This window comes from Zootoca vivipara, chromosome 4 (genome assembly GCF_963506605.1).
Source record: "Zootoca vivipara chromosome 4, rZooViv1.1, whole genome shotgun sequence".
NCBI lineage: Eukaryota > Metazoa > Chordata > Lepidosauria > Squamata > Lacertidae > Zootoca > Zootoca vivipara.
This window is the reverse complement of record NC_083279.1, coordinates 80485328-80506606: the sequence shown is the minus strand read 5'-3', so window position 1 is coordinate 80506606 and position 21279 is coordinate 80485328. Positions and strand designations below refer to the sequence as shown.

Here is a 21279-nt window from a genome sequence, read left to right as displayed (position 1 = left end):
GAGACAAATATTCCAACAAAATATTGTGCCATCAAGCTGCATGTTCCCATTGTTTAAAGTTTAAACCACTTCAGGGCAACCTTACTAACTTGAATAGTGGGAAAATGTTAGAAGTGTCTAACTGATGAGGAGCACAATGGAATAAAAGAGCCTGATTCTTATTTAAAATAATAAGAAAAATGATTTATTCTAATCAGGATAATTGCGTATGAGTGTGAAATCTTACATAGCTTAAGCTCATTTATGCCCTTAAATCGTTCCCCTTTTATACAACAAATTGCACTATTTTTCTGCTCTCCCTTTTATTTCCCTGTACTGCCCGCTTCGCTTTATGCTCCAAACCCCATCCTTTCTCTTATGCGCGCGCTAGGAAGTAGGACGTGACCAAAACTGTGGGCGCGCTAAGGATGCAATAGCTTCCACTTGTGCTACTGCGCATGCTCCAACGCTTTCCCCTTCCCGAGCAGAGCGTTCTCGTCGCTAAGCAACCTGAAGGGGTGCATTGTGGGCTTGCGAGGGAGAGGTATAGGCCCTAATGTTGACAACGACGCGGGGCCGTGTCGGTCGCCCGAGTAGAGGGAGGGAAGGCAGCGCGGACTTGCTGGACGTCTGACAAGTTCCCTGAATATTGGTTGCAATCTTATCATTACGTTATAGGTTGTTTTTTTAATTTGATTATTATTATTTTACTGTTTTGAAAAATATTTTCAGCAGTGTAACTCTCGTTCTTGGTTACAGGTAGGTAGCCGTGTTGGTCTGAGTCGAAGCAAAATAAAAAAATTCCTTCAGTAGCACCTTAAAGACCAACTAAGTTTATATTTTGGTATGAGCTTTCGTGTGCATGCACACTTCTTCAGATACACCCGTTCTTGGTGTTTGCTTTTATAGGAAAACCGACACAACTGGAGTAGCTAATCGCAGCTCCCGACTCTAGAAGACTTTAACGTCCATTGAGGTAAGCATAAAATTTTAATAAGTTTTTCTTTAAAAAAAAACACTTAGGTTGTTTTTTGTGTGTGCTGTGATAGTTTGTATGGGGTTTTTCCTGTGATGATTTGTAATGCAAATACAAATATCAGTAAGAAACTGATTTTGCTGGTGCAAGAGCAGCAGTGATGCACGTTAACTGTTACACAAAAGTGTGTGCCGATGGAGCTGAGCGATTACTATCTGTTCAAACGCTGTTAGGAATTATAACCGTGGGCAAAGTAGACAGGATTTTTGTTAAGGGTGGCAAGCTTTTGTTGGGGGCAGAATCTCAGATTTGTATTGATTTTTATGGATTGTGGGGGGGGGCAGCTGCCCTTCGCCCCCTCCCCCTTGACTATGCCCATGATTATAACTTATCTGATTTATTCCATTAGAAGTGTATCCTTGATTCTTATCAGTCTGGTTTTATTGTTTGCAACTGATGGTCATTATTGTGAACCACAAAAAAACAAGCAAGGCATTCCAAGAGCAAGTTAAAAATGTAACAACTTTTAGGACTGCAGGTTATCAAAACTTAATGTTATAAAGTTCCCAAAATCATTTGATTTAACAATCTCCCTGGCAGTTGCCACTGTTGTGGGTCGTATAATAAAAATGTAACTTCCTCAACAGCTAGCGCCTGTAAAGCTACTTCATAGGTAACCAGCTTGTCTACATTGGCCAGCACAGCAGTCATCTAATTTTGAAAAGCTGCTTAGTAAATTTTGAAATGAATAGAGGGACCTTTCCATAGGTAGATTGCATAAAGGACAACATAGAATATAGCACACAATGTTTTTGATCTGGCCTGATCCACAAACACAAAGACTAGAATTTGTTGGGCTGTTAAATAATTTATCCATAAAATATTCTGTGAGCATAAACTGATCCTGGAAGAAAAAGACTTAAGTTGCACACACATTTGTAACAACCAGTGAATACAATAAGACTTGAGCAGACACTCATAATTGGAAGATACCTCAAAAGTAATCTAGTTTAATGCATAATTTATATGTTCTAACAATTTATGTAATTGGACTAACTGAATGCTTACTGAACGCTGAAGATAAAGGTAAATATTTTAATGTAGCCAATGTTTTATAGGTTAAAATGATGAAAAATGTCCACCTGGCAACCGAAGCAGATGAAGATGATATTTATTCTGGTTACAATGACTATAATCCTACTTTTGATACAGAGGTAAAAATATGGTGATACCAAGTTTATATTTGGATATTTTACAGGTGTGATAAGGAAGCACATTCCCTGTTTCCATGTCCATCTGCTACTTTGCATAGAAGCTGAAATGAAAATGTGCAGAACAGTTTGGATCAGCATAATTGATATTAAAAAGCTTGAGCTAGTGAAATAATGTACTAATGTGAGTCTGCATACAAATGTAGCAAAGGCCATGGGTGATATCCAATGTAAGCCATACTCAAAGTCAACCTGCTGTAACTTAAGTCCATTAATTTAAGTGTATTTAGTCTGAGCATGATTTCATTCTCAATCACCCTATAAGAACAAGTTAATGTAAATCAAATGAAATGCATGTCTGTACAGCTACACCAGCAAACAAAATGAATTGCAAAGTTAATTATTCTAATGTTTATCTGTTTTTATGTTATTTTAGGATTTAGAGAATGATCCAGCTTTTCAACAAGCTGTGAAAACTAGTCATGGTAGAAGACCTCCTGTAAGTAAATATTAAGAATTAAAACATATCAAAGTAAGCATGTGTAAGCACTTCTAGAAGCTGCATTTCTGCTGTAACAAGTTCACCCTATATGCTTATTAGTCCCACTAGTTCATCAAGGCTTTCTTTCTGCTGAGTATGCTTAAGATAGCGCAGCCTTTGCTATTTTCATGTCCAGCAGAAGTAGCATGTGCAGTGCCATAACTTTCCTCAACTATTCTCCTGTACCTTTCATTGTGAAGTTTGCACTTTTCTTACATTTGTGCCCATGGGACTTCCCAAGTAGTTTTCTTCTGTAATCAGACTCCAAATATGTGACTCTCAGTTGTGCCCCTTGGAATGTTTTGCTCAGAAAATCATGCTAAGGTTCCAGAGATGCAACAAGGACAACATATTATGATCAAGCACTGAACATACGTAGTAATTAGCAAATAATTGGAATTGAACAGAAATGTGCAAAAGGGCAATGAAAGTTTTCCTTGATAATTGCACATAAGTAACCACTTGAGTATTCATCTATGTATGTTTCATCATTCTAGTCAAGTACTGTTCATAGTTCATACTGACTAGCAGCACTTCTCAAACCCAGCTCTTCAAAGTCCAGAGCAGAGGTTTTTTTCCTGAGACTAGCTACATGAGATTCCTTAAATGGAGATTCTGGGGCATCATACCCACAAGGCACATACTTTCTTGTTGAGCAATAGACGATTTTCTATCCGTGCTTACTGGTACTTTCTGATCAACCATTTAGTAATACAGTAGGTTGGTAGCCTATTCCTTAAATAGATCTGACATGTGATGAATGCCCTTCTTTTTGGCCAGTAGGAGACAATCTTGTCTGAATTCTGAGAGAGATTCACCACTTCTTAGTCTCTTGTCAAGAGGTTGCTCCAAAAACATGACATGGTGACTTTAAAACAATTTTGTACAGTATTTTCTCACTAATAAAGGGGGGGAAACATTTTTAGAAACTGGTATATAGCTTTACTGTAATTTTCTCTAGTAATTATATTTTTTAATATGCTAGTTTCTTCGAATGAATACATCATTCTTGTTTAACCTTTAATCTTTTCTAATAAGCTTACAGCCAAAGTTCCAGGTACTTCAGGTTCACGAACCTTAGCTACTGGATATGGGGTAGGTTTTTATTTTGTACTGAAATTTACTCAGCTTTTCTTTCTTTGATTCAGCACTTTCTCCAATGAACCTATACACATTGCTGTTTAATTTCTGATTCCAATAAGCCTATACAGTTGCATTGTGATGGGTCTCACATTATGCATAGATGTAACAGGGATTGATGCCAGACAGCGACAAGTGAAGTTCTGTAGCTGAAGAATCTCAGGTCACATAGTACAAACCCAGGAACTGGTCCTGGTACTTGTTGGCATTTGTCTTTTTCATGGTTTGTTTCACCTGCCATTCTTTGAATGAGATTACTTTCCCACTTCAGAGAACATCAGTGTGAAGCTAGTGTTGCTTGTGCAGGGTGGAAAAGACAATTGGAGTTGTATCTTTCTCTGCTGCAGTTTAGAAATTTGGTATCTGCAGTGAGAGTTCCCATCCTTAGTTCTGTAAATTCTGTAATAATAGAGCAGTGTTCCCTTTACAGTGTTAGAACAGTGTCCTCTGAGATCCAGCCCTGTTCTTCCCTTAGAAGCAGAGCATGCAGTGATTATTGACTTTAAATATTTTCTTACATTGTGCTAGTCAAAGACAACACTATCTTCATCAATGGGCAGACCAATGACAGCAGCTGTACAGGTAATATTGCTACAATTATTTATAGTTTGTAGACAAACATCAGTGTTATGTATAGAGCAAGTCAAGAGACAGGTCATTATGGTGAAGAGTTGAACTTCAAGCAGACAGAAAAAGAGCTGAGGAAAAGAGGGGAGGGAGAACAAAACTCAATGAGCACAACATCAAATTTAATCTGTCTCTTTTTCTAAGTAATCATTATCTGTTTGTTTCTTCGTATTTGTCATTGTATTTATCATGGGCTTCTAAAAGCTGAAGGTGTGTCTAGATTAAAACAAGCTTACACCTTTTCACATATCAGCTTATTGCTTGATTTGGTGTATTTCCAAACATAGACCAGTTTCTTTCACATGCTGCAGAAGATGGAGGAATCTGAAGTAGGTAAGAAGCTAGAAAAGTTGCAGGTTGTGTTGTGTTGCCACCATGTTGCAGGAGGGGTAAGCTTGGTCAAATTCCCAAAGATGTTCTGTACTCTGCAGCATTTGAAAGTACCTTTCTGGCATCAAGTCCTAAATGTGCTTCTTGTCTTGTAATACGGTCAAATGCAGAAGCTGTGCTATCATCACTTAGATTAATCCAAGTGTTTAATCAGCCAGTAAAAGCAGGGGTCCAGAGGGCATGTGATCAGCTGTATCTCTGTCACTATCCTGTCTACATCATCAGGCTGCATCAACTGGAAATGATCCCGTAACAGTGGGCCAGATTGGAGACTTCAACTGGATTTGGTTTGGTAGCATCCAAGTCACTTTGAAATCAGATGACTTTGCCCTCAAAGTGTCTTGCAAAGCTCTTGCAGCTAGTTACCATGTACTCCAGGAGTCTGTCCCTTGAATCTGGCGTTAATGAGTCTCTGGACCTCATGCAACGTCAACATATATTGTGCTGCCTTTTATTATGTCTAAACTTGGACAGTGTTTTAGAAATGGTAAAATTAGATTGTTTAAAGAGAATAGTATAAGATTATTCTGAATACCTCTAACACTGATGCATTTTAGTAAAGTACATTTACTGAGAAGTAAGGCTCACTGTGTTCACTGGGGTTTGCTCCAAAGTAAGTGTGTAGAGCAGCAGCAGAGTACTATAAAAGAACAGGCAGAATTTATCACCTGTGATCTTAGCATGGTGGAGCTACAGTACTAAATTCTGAGATAAGCCTCTGCTGCTGCCTTTTTTCTATCAAAGAAAGGGTATCTCCCTGCTCTCTAACTTCAAGTTTGAATCGCCTGATGCCATATGACATCAGGTGCTTGGTGGGTGGGTGGCTCTGCCCATTTGTCAAAATGGCCTGTGAAGGGTGGGCCAATTTGTTTATTCTGTGAAGTGGTGTGAGATCTTTTAATGAAGGGTGGTATATAAAATTCATGAACAATAACAATAAATAATAATTCTTGGATGTAGTCATGGCCAGACGCCATTCTCCATCTCTGTTGTAGAGTATTGCAGTCGTGACAGGTGTTCAACTAGTGTATTTATTATAGAGTACCTAAAAGGTCATATAATTCAGTGTGATATAATTTATGTTCCTCACTTATCCATATAAATAAGCTTTTGTTTTTAAAGGATGGTGTTGCTCGACCGATGACAGCAGTTCAGGCAGCAGGTTACACCAAAGCAGTTTCCAGAGGTACAGTTTTAGAAGAATCCTTGGGAATAATAGGTTTTTTTTAAAGCCTTGAGAAGGCACTTTCTCACAGTTCACATTGTTTACTAATCTGCAGGTTCTGCATTTGATCCTCTTGGTCAAGCAAGGGGACCAGCTCCTCCCCTAGAAACAAAGAATGAAGATAGGTATGTAGACAATGTTTGACTTTTGCAGTTAAATACTTCACATCTGTTTTGTTATTGTTGTTCAGTAATTTTTCATTAAGATTCCACTATTTGTGTATCTGGATTCTGAAGAAATTCCTTCAGTAGCACCTTAAAGACCAACTAAGTTTATATTTTGGTATGAGCTTTCGTGTGCATGCACACTTCTTCAGATACACTAGAAACAGAAGTGTCAGACCCTATATATATACAGAGGGTGGTGGGGGTGGGTGGGAATGGGAGATGGGCTGATGGGAGTGGTAAACCTGTAGATGGGTGTTAATGGCTGCTGATGGCTGCAATTAGTCCTGGGCTGAGGTGCTAAAGAAAGCTTGATCATGCATAATGAGATAAGAATCCGATATCTCTATTCATCCCAGGTGCTTCCATGGTTTTAAGCTTGGTAATGATTTCCAATTCAGCAACTTCCCTTTCCAGTCTGTTCCTGAAATTTCTCTGTAATAAAACAGCTGCTTTGAGATCTTGTATAGAATGTCCTGGGAGATTGAAGTGTTCTCCTACTGGTTTTTCAGTCTTATGGTTCCTGATGTCAGATTTATGTCCATTTATCCTTTGGCGTAGGGTTTGGCCTGTTTGTCCAATATAGAGAGCTGAAGGGCACCGTTGGCATTTGATGGCATACACAATGTTAGAAGATGAGCAATTAAATAGTCCTGAGATGGTATGTTGGATGTTGTTGGGGCCAGTAATGATGTTGTCCGGGTGTATGTGGCAGCAAAGTTGGCATCTGGGTTTATTGCAGGCTCTGGTACCAGTGTGCATGTTAAGTCTGGTGGTTGTATTATTGTGGGTGAGGAGTTGTTTAAGATTGGGTGGCTGTCTGTAGGCAATGAAAGGTCTTCCTCCCAGAGCTTGAGGAAAGGGAGCTGTCATTGTCCAGGAGAGGCTGTAGATCTCTGATGATGTGTTGTACTGTTTTAACTTGGGAGCTGTATGTGATGACTAGTGGTGTTCTGTTATTTTCTTTTTTGGGTCTGTCTTGCAGCAGGTTCTCCCTAGGTATCAGTCTGGCTCTGTTGATCTGTTGTTTAACTTCATCAGGTGGATATTTTATTTCTAAAAAGGTTTGCTGTAGATCTCTTAGGTTAGATTCTCTGTCTGTAGAGTTGGAACAGATACGGTTGTAACGTAGGGCCTGGCTGTATACGATGGATTGTTTGGTATGTTTGGGATGGTAGCTAGAAGCATGTAGATATGTTTGTCGGTCAGTTGGTTTTCTGTATAAGGTGGTGTCTATACGTCCATCCTGTATTTTTATAGTAGTGTCCAATCCGCCGACTCGGGAGTCTCATTGGGTCTCCTCGGAGGAGGCGGAGCCACGCCAAAAACTCCACAGAACATTGTCTGGAGCTGCTGGCCACAGGCAGGGAGAGGGCGGGAAGGAGGCAAGCGAGCTCTGGGGCTTTCGGCGTGGCGCCTCCTCCTCTGAGGAGACCCAAGGAGACTCCCGAGTCGGCGGAGCGGATTGCTAGGGGTGCCACGCCGTGGCAGCAGTGCGTGTCGCTCCCGCTGCGCGCGCGCCGCTCAATACGCGCATCTTGGGGAGGTGATCTTGCGGACCCCTCTGGCATAGCTCGCGGACCCCTGGGGGTCCGCGGACCACTTGTTGGGAACCACTGTCCTAGACCGCCAAGTAAAGCATGCCTTTTAACTATCAAATATGTTGTGATTTATCATCAATATTTATTAAATTTTGATAGCATTCCATAACAATGTTCCTTGTGAGGCTGATGATACAGAATTAAACAATGACTGCAGTGAAAAAATAAAGATCTAAATCAACGTTTATAAAATATTTCCCATGGCAAACAGATACAAAGTAATCCGTTGGCCGAGGCTTAGTTAAAAGGCTAAGCACCGAGCTAATTGTAGAAGGGAACTGAATGATTATCCTCAAGGGTTCAAAATCGGAGTGACATGGTAAAAGTAAAAAATCTTTTTTAATGTAAGGAACAAAGCAGTTTGTAGCAATTGGAAAAGCTCACTGCTAAGGGTCACATCAGTCTTTATATTTTATTTATTCCTTTTTGTATTCCTGAGGCTTATAAGATTATAAAAAACGTACAATAATATGATGTATGCAATTGCAAGAATAAAAGCAACTTAAAAAGAAATGGCATCATCAAAAGTTGGAAGATTAAAACAAGTCAGAACAGAGATGAGAATAAAACAATTATTCCAATACCAGAAATCTTTCAGGTGCCAGGTGATCCCCCCCCCAATCTGTGGGTTGGAACTAGGGAAGTGCAAGCTGATTTCTGCTCATGCAACAGGGTGTTTTCACTGAAATATGCTTTTGAGGATTGGGGGACCCTCCAGAATGGCTTGGGGTGGAGAGTAGGGTCCTGCAGTGTGAAGGAAGAATCACTGGAATTGGAGGAGCGGCACCTTTCATGGGTGGAAGTGCCTTTCTGCTCATGCAAAGCACATTTGAATTCAACCCCTTGATGGTAGCAGGCAAACTCCTACATCTGAAGTGGGTATTCTATAAATGTACCACCAGAGAGGACTCCCATCACCAGCTAAGTCAGTTTTTTTAAAAGCACACATTACCAATGTTGTTTAATTTTTGTCTTGGTATTTGTGAATCTTCATGTTAATTTGATTCCATTGTGTTCCCTAACTTTAGTCCAGAGGGAAAGATTAAGCAGTTGGAAAAAAAAGTGAACGAGTTAGTTGAAGAAAGCTGCATTGCTCACAGTTGTGGAGACTTAAAGTTGGTAAGTCATAGCCTTTCATTTGAGCTGCTGCTTTCAGCTTAGTTGGCATACTGATAGCTGAAGCATATGAGATGGCTGCCACATAGAAAGCTTGACTGTGGAAGCATTCTGTGAACATCCCATAACATAGGAAGTCATTTGCCACACAAATTGGCCCATTTATTTGTTAGAGGTAACGCAGTGGTGGTGCACTTGTGACTCCCTTGCGTTAAGATACTTACTTATATGCATGTATATTTATATGTGATGGATTGTACATGAAACACCTAAATTAACTAACACTTCACCACTGGCCACTGGCCCATCTATTTCAGACACAGTAAATTTCCTCCTGGAAGAAATGCAGCGTGTTTCTGTTCTCCAAATGCAATTCTTAGAAACCAAGCCATGGAAACTTTCCTATTTAGTGTTTGTAAACTATATAGAGACAGATGTTGATTGTTTACTAGCCCTCTGGTGTGTGTGTGTGTGTGTGTGCATTTGTCCCTAAAGAAACACTATTGAATTTAGCCAGAAAGTACAATAAGAGCTGCGATTTCTACTATATCTCCAATTTGATCATTCTTTCTATGTGAATGTGCTGTTTCTTGTTCTTTTATTGTTCTTCCACTTATTGTCTTCATGTATGCTATAAAAATGTGTATAAGTGAAAATAAATCATTTCATACAATATTTTCTAAAGAAGGGCAGAAGGTGCTACTGAAATGTGATTTGTTTCTTTAAGGCTCTTGAAAAGGCGAAAGATGCTGGAAGAAAGGAACGAGCTTTAGTAAGACAACGTGAACAAACTATGTCTCCTGCCAACATCAACCTAGATCTTACTTACACAGTAAGTACTTGTCTATTTAGCAGATCAGTTTCTGTCCTACCCTTTCTCAAGGACTTGTAATGACAGTTCGGGGGGGGGGGATATACAAGAAGAGCAGTATTCCAGTTTATCAAATAGAGTGCATGTCTAAAATATGAAGAATGGTCATAGTCACATGTGAATGCTGACACTCGGATGAATTTTGTAAATGCCTAAAATTAGAACTATACATTGGACTTCCTCTACGATGTTAATCCGGCCACCTTGAATCCAGTGGGATCTAGGGGGATTTAGTGAAGGGAGGGAGGGAGGCAATGCATCCCTGAAATACTGTCTTCTCCATAAAATAAAAAAATTCCTTCAGTAGCACCTTAAAGACCAACTAAGTTTTTATTTTGGTATGAGCTTTCGTGTGCATGCACACTTCTTCAGATACGACATAATTAATATGTCTTCTCCATAGTGAAGCCAGTTGCTGGTCTTGTCACTCCATTATGCTGCTGCTGCTGCTTCCGGCTCCTCCAGGAGGCAGCTACTCTTGCTGCTGTGCTGGCTGATGCATCTTTTGTGATTATGAAATTCAAAGTTGGTTGTTTTTATCATATGATTATCATATGATATAAATGTTCTCACTTATTTTCTTTCAGGTGCTCTTTAATTTGGCCAGCCAGTACTCTGCTAATGAAATGTATGCAGAAGCATTAAATACCTATCAGGTCATAGTGAAAAACAAGATGTTTGTCAATGGAGGTAGGTTACATCCACAAAACCCAAACATTCAAATCAGTTATTGGGTACATCCTAGGAGATGGGGACTCTTGGTCAGTGTCTTTAATTTGCATTAAAATGAGTGAGAAGTGAGAATCAGCAGCATCTCCTGATCCAACTCTGAATTCTGATTGTGTTGTTGTGATTAGTTTGAAATCTGAAGTCATACATATTTGTAAACTTACAAATACAGATGTCAAATACTGGTTGCTTTCAGCTAAGATGACTTTATGCTCCTATAGTTTGTTTCCTGCAAAAATAATTTGATAAATTCACAACCTCCCCCCTTTTCAAAGTCACATTTATTCTAAACACGAATGCACTTTGGAGTTAATTCAGATGTTTCCTACTAGGTTAAAGCATGCAGAAAAAGGTATTTGGAACAAGTCCAACCCTACCCCAGCCTGCATGCTCCCCCCTCCACTGCCACTGCTCCCCACTTTCCCTTGGTCAAAGCCAGATTAAGAGAGTAGATTTAAGCTAGTTTTGTGCTGGGTAAGAAGTTGCTTTTTACTCGAGGAGAATGGGCAAGGGGAGAGTTTATGCTATCCTAAGGCCTGATACTACACTCCTTAACCTGGCAGAAAATGAACCAGGCTTTTTTATGCCATTGCTTGTTGCCACCAATAATAGTTTCCCAGTTCAAACAATCACATAATCATTTCGCCAGCAGATTGCTCATCCTTGCCCAATAATTTAAAGGCTGCAGATTCATCTGTATCCAAGGTATAGATTTTCTGTGTGTAACCCAAGTAAAATCCTGTGAGAGTCATGGGATACATCTGTGTCTCCTTCTGTGTATTGTTTAATAGGCATGCTGAAGGTGAACATGGCAAATATTTATTTGAAGCAGAGAAACTATTCAAAAGCTGTCAAATTTTACCGAATGGCTCTAGATCAGATTGCAAGTGTCCATAAAGAAATGAGGTGAGTTCCAACGAGAATAACTTTGTCATTATTTGCTTATAATAATGTGATAAAAACAGTTAGAAAAAACTTTATAATAAGTTATAAAAACAAACATTGCTTAAGGAGGTCCACCAGGCTTGGTTTCATGCTATTTTTTTGGAGGCTAGTTCAGACGTTTCTATGTAGACGGGTTTTCAATTGATTTAACTTCTGTCTTTGTTTTATCTTGGGGCCAAAGTTTGCATCAGGGGTCAGCAAACTTTTTCAGCAGGGGGGGCCAGTCCACTGCCCCTCAGACCTTGTGGGGGGCTGGACTATATTTTGAAATAAAGAAAAATGAACGAATTCCTATGCCCCACAAATAACCCAGAGATGCATTTTAAATAAAAGGACACATTCTACTCATGTAAAAACACGCTGATTCCCGGACCATCCGCAGGTCGGATTTAGAAGGCGATTGGGCCAGAACCAGCCCCCAGGCTGAAAAATGCCTACCCATGGTTTACATGATGGAGGCAGGCATGCCTGTACATTCACCTATCTGCCCTGTTCATGTATAAAGTTGAGATGAGGAGTGTCTAACATTAACAGTATACAAATTTAGTATTTATTATTACACAAATAAAATAAATAACATCAACATGTGCACATGGATGAGAGCCAGGTTGCACTCTTGTTGCATCTCCATCTTACTTCCCTATGTTCCATTACTCTGGGCATTTTTCTTCCACTCTGCTAGCAGTGAGCCAGGCTGGGAAATAAAGTTCTTCAAGGGGAAAGAGTATGGGGAGGTAAAGTGGGGAAGGTTTCATCTCCACTCACAGGCTGCCCCTTTTAATATAAATCATTGTCATTATAATCATCATCTCCCTACCCTACACCCCTATTTATGGTTAAATGGGGCTGACACGTGGCTGTTTTTGGCCTAGTTTGACCCTTGACTGGTTGCTGTTTTATTGTTTATAATATTGATTACATTGTTTAAATTGCACTCATTGCATTTGAACTGAAGTGTAAGCAGAACTACTACTAGTATTTTTAAATCTACTCTTGTACGATAAGGTTCTAATGATTATTTACTTATTCAGGATTAAAATTATGCAGAACATTGGAGTTGCATTTATTAAAACTGGCCAATATACAGACGCCATAAGCTCATTTGAGCACATTATGAGCACATCACCAAACCTAAAAGCAGGCTTCAACTTGATCCTTTGCTATTTTGCTACTGGAGACAGAGAACAAATGAAAAAGGCTTTCCAAAAATTAATAGCGGTGCCACTGGGAATTGATGATGATGACAAATACATTTCACAAGGAGTAAGTAGGAGCAAAGTTATATCTACAATTCATAGAGCAAATAAGCTTGAAATGTTGATTACACTGGTTCTTTGTTGGCATATTCCAGTGGTAGTGGTAGTTCAAATCCCACGTGTGCTATGCTAGGGCAGGGATGGAGGCCCTTGAGCTGGAGGAGGGGCCACATCTCTTCCCTTTGGGACTTTCTCCTCCCCAGGCCACAACCCTCACTGCCCTTGTTTGGATGCTTTTGGGTGAATGGATTGCAGTTCTGAACTGTGATGATGCCTCTTGCTTGTCTGTGGAAGGGATAACGTGTTTAGAAACTCCAACTTTTGCATAGTTGGAATGCAGTCTATTGTAGTTCTTTCGGCATTCTGTATGTGGGTTTGTATACATCCTCATCTACTGTTGATGTAATTGTAGTGAATAGACATTTATTTGCCTTATTTAGGATGATCCACATACAAACCTACTGATTGAAGCTATTAAAAATGACAGCTTGCGGCAAATGGAGCGTGAAAGGTAAAGTTTGAAGTCCTTTCAAAGTTGCACCATCTTAGTGTGTTCTACGAATGTGTGGAACAGCTGAACAGAGGTCTGGTCTAGATTACTGATTAAGCAAATGTTGAACTCCCACCATTTTTTTCTTTGCCACCCCTGTTTTTCTGTGTAGCTTCAAGTACCCATATTCAGTCCTATTTGAGCTTTTTGTTTAGCTTTGCTTTTCTATTTTTATTTTTTACACTTCTGCAAACATATGGTTTCCCCCAAGTCCCTCTTGTGTGTGGATGGTACTCCTTTGGCTACATAAGGATCCAGACTCAAAGAATGGGTTCACTATTACTATATAGGATGTAGACACTCCTACTGTTGATGCATCTGATGAAGTGCTCTATATAGTTCACAAAAGCTTATGCTATAATATATCCATTAGTTTTTAAGGTGCCACAAGACTCTTAGTGTTGTGTTCTGCTTCTATTGTTTGTGATATTTGTTTTGGGTTTCCCCCCTGAAATAATTTTTTGTTCTTTAAAGGAAAGCTACAGCAGAAAAGTATATCATGACGGCTGCTAAACTAATTGCTCCAGCGATTGAAACATCATTTGCTGTAGGCTATGATTGGTAGGTGGCATTTTTTTTTCAGTTGGGTTGCCTTTCTCAGATCACTTATCTCAGAAAACTCACATTTAAGTCAGTGGTTCACCAATTATAGCCTGTAAGTAGTTTGGCCCAAGCTATGTATACCATATTCTGCTTGTATTACATTTCACCAAGGAAACTATCTATAAACAAACAATAAATGTCCAGAAAAATGGCAAAAGTAGTTTCTTTCCCAAATCAGTTTTATCTTAAACAACAGCAAACACAGTAAATAAAGGGTTTACTTGTAATACGTTGTGTTACAAGTGAACTCTTTATTTTCTGTGTTTGCTGTTGTTTAATTCAGCAACCACATGATTTTCTCCCTAGGGTTACAATGAAACAAATCACAGTTCATTCATAGTATACTTGCCTGTCAGACCTCCAGAGTGTAAATCCTAATATGAGAAGTGGTACTATAGGTAGTGGCTCAGAATGAGAGTTGTGAGCTAGGAAATCCCTGGTTCAAATCGCACCACAGCCATAAACGTCCTCATTGGCCTTTGGCAAGCAGCTGTCTCTCAGTCTCAGTCTGAAGTACAGTAGTATTGCGATAGTAATAATACTGAGCCACCATACAGGGCTGCTATAAGTCAGGCCTGTGGAATTTTTCACTTGCCAAGATAGACTCAGGGCATTAGCCTGTTTATAGACCACCAAGTATATAATAAGCCCCTGTTGCCTGTTTGCAACTGTAAACAAGCACATAGTTTGTTTGGATCCTAAAACCAATATATTGGATTCACCTGTAACTGATGCTTGGCAAAAAAACTGTACAGTCCTTTCTTGACTTAGAGAGGCTCACTGCAACCAAGAATTTCTCGTGTTTTTTATTCTGTTCCAGGTGTGTAGAAATGGTAAAAGCTTCTCAGTATGTGGAGTTAGCCAATGACCTGGAAATCAATAAAGCAATTACATATTTGAGGCAAAAGGACTTTAATCAGGTATGATGGTGTACATAGCTTTTCCTTTATTTTATCCTTACAGCCACCCTGTAATGCAGATTAGGCTGCAAATGTCTGTCTACCCCAGCCACCTTGACAATCTGTGTTCTAAGCAGTGGCATTTGTCACCAATCACTACTTGTTTTCTTGGAGATCATAGAATCATAGAATTGTAGTTAGAAGGGATCCCTAGGGTCATCTAGTCCAGCTTCCTGCAATGCAGGAATCTCATGCATGACAGGTGGCCGTCCAACCTCTGCTTAACAACCTCCAAGGAAGAAGAATCCACCACTTCTTATGGGAGTCTGTTCCATGGTCGAACAGCTCTTACTGTCAGAAGGTTCTTCCTGATGTTTAGTCAGAATCTCCTTTCTTGTAACTCGGATCCTTGCAGTTATTCCAGTTAGCCAGTGGGAATTTTTTTGCTGTGCTCCTAAGCTTGCCTCTAACTACTGCAAGGTCCAGGGCAAGCTGCACTCACTCTTGCCCTTGTTAACAAATGATACCAGAATGAAATAAAAAGTGTGCCATCTACACACTGATATTATAGGAATACTGTGGTTGACAATGAGATACAGTAGTGGGAAAATCAACTGGCTATATTTGACTGGTCCTTTGAGCAAAGTGCTAACTCTTGATAGGATTGGTTTGTGTAATGTGTCTGTCCTAAATGTTTCTCTTCCACTCATACATTTAATTTATTGGTGTTTATCTCTATGTTTATGAAAATGTTACTTTTCCTTTCCTTTTAATTATTCCTTTCCTTCTTTCATACTATCTCTCCCATTTTGTTTGGTACTGTAAGTATGAAGAGGTAGGTACAATACCAATACCTATTACAAGATGAAATTTGCATAGGTTTAGTGTAGATTGTCAGTCTTTCAAAGAATCGGCAGCACTTAATGACTGGGTAAAGATGAATTGTCCCTTGCATTTTCTTCTCCTGCAGCTCAAGCCCAGCTTTCCCCACCTAAATCTGGCATTTACTGTCCAGGGAACTGAATATTGATTCAGCAGTCATGTTTATTAGGGTTGCCATACATCCGGAATTTCCAGGATTCGGCTGTTGGAAACAGTGTCTGGGCGGAAAGTGGTTAAATGTCTGAGAAAACCTGGACGTATGGCAACTCATGCTGGAAGTGCAGATTCTGGCGAATGTCCTTGAAAATAGCTCAAAACTTCTTCTTTTTTAAAAAAGGTGTTGCATGTATAGTCATACCTTGGGTTACGTTTGCTTCGGGTTACGTACTTTTGGGTTGCATACTCCGCAAACCTGGAAGTATTTTTTGCTGTGCGCACGGTCTGCGCATGCGCAAAAGCATTCTGCGCAGTTCACGCATGCGCAGAAGTGCACTTCCGCGCTCGTCCAGGTTATGTACTTTTCAGGTTACGAACCGCACCCCGGAATGAATCAGGTACATAACCCGAGGTACCATTGTACATTTATTATTTATTTACTTTATAATAATTAAATGTACAGCCATACTCATAGAAAGAGCTGAATCTGTTTTTAAATTTGAAAAACTGCTTCAGGTAGGGGAAGGAAGGTGGACTACTGATGTCACTGGCTTCCAACCAATCAGCAGTCAGCACAGCCATCTTGTGCTGTGCACACACAGAAGTGGTTTCCTCTGGGCTCCACCTGCAAGAAAGGCTGTGCTGCACTTCTAAAACATAAATCTAAAACAAAGCACTCTGAATGTGCTTCTGCTGCAGACTCTGTACGCATCCACCTTCCGCTACTAATTCTTATTAAATTCAGGTCCTTGGTTAGGTAAGGATCCATACACATTGCCATAGTTTTACTGTAGCTGCATTGTTTTAGTTCTGTCGCTTTATTGGTAGCAATCTAGGTGTGTATCTTCTACAACTCACACTGTAGTGCATTTGCTCATTATTGATGTTTTCCCATTTTCTTATCCTGAAAGAAATTACTGTATAGAGGTTTTCAGAAAGCCACTTGAGCACCAGAGGTGAAGAAACCATGCAAAAAACAGTCCTTTGATGGCTTTTGGCTTCACTGCCCAGGGTTGCCTTTCAAATTATTTCTGACATGATTGTTTAATTATTGTCAATAAAAGTGAGGGAGGTGTAGAATAAAAAGCAACCTCCACTTAGCGCCAGGGTTGTTTAACACAATACTTATCAATAATTTTAACACCTCTGTATAGAAAAATGACAAGTACAGCAAATTATAACACATTTTTTATTTTGCTACATGTACACACAGTTTTTCCTATAAATCAAGAACATCTGTAGGAAAATACTTTCATGACACTACTGGCTGTATTCTGACATAATTATGGCTCAGTGCTACACTCTAGCTAAGAAGTACGTCCAGATGAGGGCAATGGAAGGAAAATGATGATTACTGATCAGGGGTAAGCCCTGGTATCAACCAGTTTGAAACAAAATCTAATAATTGGATAGTATTTCTAGCAAGCAGCATTCACTTTGCAAGATAATCTGTTATTTAGAAGGGAAGGTCTGTAGCTAAGTGGTGGAACTGGTTGAAATCACTGGCATTTCCAGGTAGGACTGGGTAAAGTTTCTGTCTCAACCCCTGGAGAGCTGCTGCTGACTTGGGTAGATAATACAGGTGAAACTAGGAAAATTAGAATATTGTCGAAAAGTGCATTTATTTCAGTAATGCAACTTAAAAGGTGAAACCAATATATGAGATAGATGCATGACATGCAAAGCAAGATATGTCAAGCCTTTATTTGTTGTAATTGTAATTATTTGTCGTTAGGCGGGTCAATTATAAATGAAATATAATTAATGAAATGTAATAGCGATGTTTATTTTTGTTTATTTTTGTATTATTGTAACTATTTGTTTTATTACTCTGGAATTTCCAAAGGAAAGCATTTGTAAAAATTAAAAGAAAAAGAAAAAATAATAAGTTGCATTACTGAAATAAATGCACTTTTCAACGATATTCCAATTTTCCGAGTTTCACCTGTACTGAGCTAAATGGACCAATGGTCTGTCTCAGTATATGGCTGTTTTGCTCAATTTCCCATGTTCTTGCATCTTATTGAGAAATTTGGATAGAGTGGCTTACTGATTATTGGACTTTACTTAGTATGCTAACTATTGCACTACAGTATACTTACTATACTGACTTGTTATGATTACAGTACCTAAAATATTTTAACAACGGTTTTATCCTCAAGTCCTTATTCCCATTATTTGGACACAAGTCTTGAGACTAAAAGAATTGATTTGGATAGGTGTGTTTAGGATTATAGGCAGGTATTCATAGCGATAAACAAAAACCCATGGTTGAGAGCTTGCATAAAACCTAAGCATAAGTCACGCACATCTGAAATGCTTTCCCCCCGCACCTCTGAAATTAATGGTTTCTTTAGATAATTCATTGTAATGAGAAAAATGTTCTGCTATAGTAGAAGTATTGGCTTCCTAAGTGGTTTGCTGGGGAGCAATAAACTTGCGCTAGCCCCATGTGTTTTGAATATGCCCTCTTTTGCACCTCATAAATTAAGACAGTAATGCACTTTGTGCTGGAAACTGTAAACCTAAAATATACTTAAATTATTGGCTTGCTGCTTTAAGGTACATTCACTTTATACTAAGTAACTGAATTTCTGTGCTCCATAAACTTCTGTGTAGGAGAAAACAGAGCCTGGTGAATTGTAACAAGTATTTTAATATTGTAGGGGAGGGGGGGAAATGAGTCAACCTGAAACTGAAAGAAGTATAACTTTCCAAAGCAGAAATGCGGTGGCAGCTGATATGATTATGATCTACATTTTTCAGGAAAATTTGGAACTTTCTTTTTAAAAGCAAGGAATTGCATTTATTTTAATTCCTGCTCCATGCACCAACGTAATTAAGTTCTAAATGTTTAAAAACAAAGCACTTTGTTAAGAAACATACTTGTGTGTAGTGTAGGTCCAGATCCAATAGTACTATATTCTTTCTCCACATAGTAGAAAGTAGAGGAAACTTTGCTGAAGAGGAAGGAAAAGAGTTATTGTTGGGCAGCTTGTTTTTTTGTTTTTGTTTTTAAAGGAGAGATGTGCTCTAAAGCACGGGAAAGGTGGTATGCGCACCTCTCGGTTCTTGTTAAATTTGGCAAAATTAAGCACCTGCAAGAACAGCATTATATGTCTGTCTGCTGTTGCAGAATTTTACATAATTAATTACCTAACAATTATGTTATTCCACGCCATTCATTTCAGTGCAAAGGCAGCACAATGCAATTGGAAAAGAAGTGATCAATTACATATTGTTTGTGGACTAAAAAACAACAGCAGCAAATACTGATCATATGTGCTAGATTGATTTCTTTTTCAGATATGAATAAGCAAACATCAACAATTTTCACTCACATTTCCATCAGACATCCCTAGTTACATCCACACTGTAGTGACATTCTCTGCTGCTGCTGCTGCTGCTGCCGCCCACAAATCCCCCATTGGAAATGTTTAGGATCAGGGTGCCAGAAATGCAGCTGTGAGCTGGTGTTGTCAAAATCCAATAATTATTTTGAAAACAAATCACTTCAAGAACCTTGCATTTGTAATACAAAACGCATACAACAAATTAATTTGCTTTAAATTAATGATTCAATGATGTCTACAAATTTATTTATTAAAAATATAATTCAGGATGGAAAAATACAGTGTGAATCCAGAATAAAAATGTACTCATCCTGGTTTCTTAAGACTGGTCATTGACCATAATAATAAAGATTTGATTTAATTTGGTTAAAAGAACATACAATAAAAATACAATAATTCCTAAAGCTATTCATTGATAAAGATATCAGTGCTCCTTATCCTGAGACATATTTATGTTAGATCTGTTTTATAGCTGCTGAACTTACATGGCTTTCCTCAAATCATTCTGGGACTTAAAATTTCCATTGCATAGTTTACTCAGAAATCTGTACCTTGCTCCTTCTCCCACTGAACTTCAGGGAAGAGGGCATGACTGTAGTATATAGGCATCTAAATGCATTTACTTGGGAGAAATGTCGCTTTTGATTTTATTGGTGCATCAGGGATATTAATGAGTTTCTGATTGCAGTCAAATGTATTTTATTCTGTGATCTTAAACATGACACATACTATCATGCTTTATGATGTTACACTGACAGACACTATCCTATCCTAAGCGTTTATTTTACAGAAAAAGTGCATCAACCCTGGTTTGTTTGAATGGTTTAACAACATGAGTCACTTTATTATTACTTGCTTCTAGGCTGTAGAGACTTTAAAGATGTTTGAAAAAAAAGATAGCAGAGTTAAAAGTGCAGCTGCAACGAACCTTTCGTTTCTTTATTTCTTGGTGAGTGAAAGCGTGGTGGTGTATTTCAGTTAATTTACTTAATCCAAGTCTGAGAGCATGTGACCCCTTTGGATTTAATATATTTTGTCTTAAATTCAATTAGTAGTGGTTTCGAAGAAGATTGTTGATCACATTTATTTGAATTAGACTGTTAAAACTGCCAGCTCAGCGTCATTTTAATTGTTTCGTATGGTTGTATCAAACAAAGTCATCCTGCTTCTGCTTGGGCAATAGGACTTTCTTTCCTCCATTCCCTCACTGAAGAAAACCCCTTTTGTTCTGGAAATTTGGGGAAAACCCCAGAACATATTTACTGCAAGAGAGGAGAGGAAGAAGAAGTTCCATTGTGCAGGTGGAAGTTGTTGTGTTGATGGAATACATTCATTTGATACAACCCTTAATGTTCTAATACGGGTTGGCAAGGTTTACCTTGCCTGGGCCAGTTCAGTCCAGCGGAGATCCTTCCATGGGCTGGATTTCTGCATCTGCATCTGTGCAGATGCGATTTCTGGCGTCTGCTTCTGCGCAGATGCACAGACACAATTTCTAGCACCACAAAAGTGAGTTCCCACGCTGCTTATTTTAATATCGCCTGCCTGCCTAAGATGTGATCAATGCATTGTTGAAACTCATCAGACTAATTGTGTGTTATAAGAGCAGTAGAGGACAAGCGAAGGCACGAGCCAGTGCCTGCTCTCTCCCTCTCCCACATCCAGTGGCATAGGAAGGGGGGTGGTCCACCCCAGGTTCCATCCCTGAGGGGGTGACATTGCCACGGGAGGCACCCCCATTGTGACGCTTGCACGTGGGCGGCTTCTCCATTTGGACGCTCTCACATGGGCGCCATGCCACGCCCCTCCACTCCAGGTGCCAAAGCCCCTAGCTCTGTCACTTCCACATCCCACCTTAAGAAATGATAATGCAGATAACACATCACATCTTGGGTGGCTTGTGTAGTTTAGGACGTTGTCCAAGGAGTCATGGATGCTGGATTTGGAGCACATACCCGAACAATAGCTATTAGTCTGGACTTCCTAGATTTGGTTATTGGCATCAAGAGCCTTGAGACATAAAGTAAGAGAAAAACCACTAAAGTCCCTTTCCCAAAACTTGCTA

The 21279-nt window shown here is 39.3% G+C and overlaps 1 protein-coding gene across 2 annotated transcripts in view; it reads left to right on the top strand.

The window, feature by feature from the left end:
- Positions 1–510: 510 nt before the first annotated feature.
- IFT88 (intraflagellar transport 88) overlaps positions 511–21279 on the top strand; it is a 32742-nt gene continuing 11973 nt past the window's right edge. Inside the window, exons 1-17 of one of the 2 annotated variants that reach the window (XM_035115677.2) lie at positions 511–657; positions 889–955; positions 2074–2169; positions 2603–2665; positions 3746–3802; positions 4376–4429; positions 5987–6050; positions 6145–6214; positions 8883–8973; positions 9698–9802; positions 10429–10531; positions 11362–11476; positions 12547–12778; positions 13212–13282; positions 13796–13882; positions 14745–14844; positions 20077–20163. In XM_035115677.2, the coding sequence (XP_034971568.1) occupies positions 2080–2169; positions 2603–2665; positions 3746–3802; positions 4376–4429; positions 5987–6050; positions 6145–6214; positions 8883–8973; positions 9698–9802; positions 10429–10531; positions 11362–11476; positions 12547–12778; positions 13212–13282; positions 13796–13882; positions 14745–14844; positions 20077–20163 (1389 nt within the window). In that variant the 5' untranslated portion in view covers positions 511–657; positions 889–955; positions 2074–2079. Of the gene's footprint in view, positions 739–888; positions 956–2073; positions 2170–2602; positions 2666–3745; positions 3803–4375; positions 4430–5986; positions 6051–6144; positions 6215–8882; positions 8974–9697; positions 9803–10428; positions 10532–11361; positions 11477–12546; positions 12779–13211; positions 13283–13795; positions 13883–14744; positions 14845–20076; positions 20164–21279 lie in introns of both variants that reach the window. The other variant, XM_035115678.2, reaches the window with a different exon arrangement.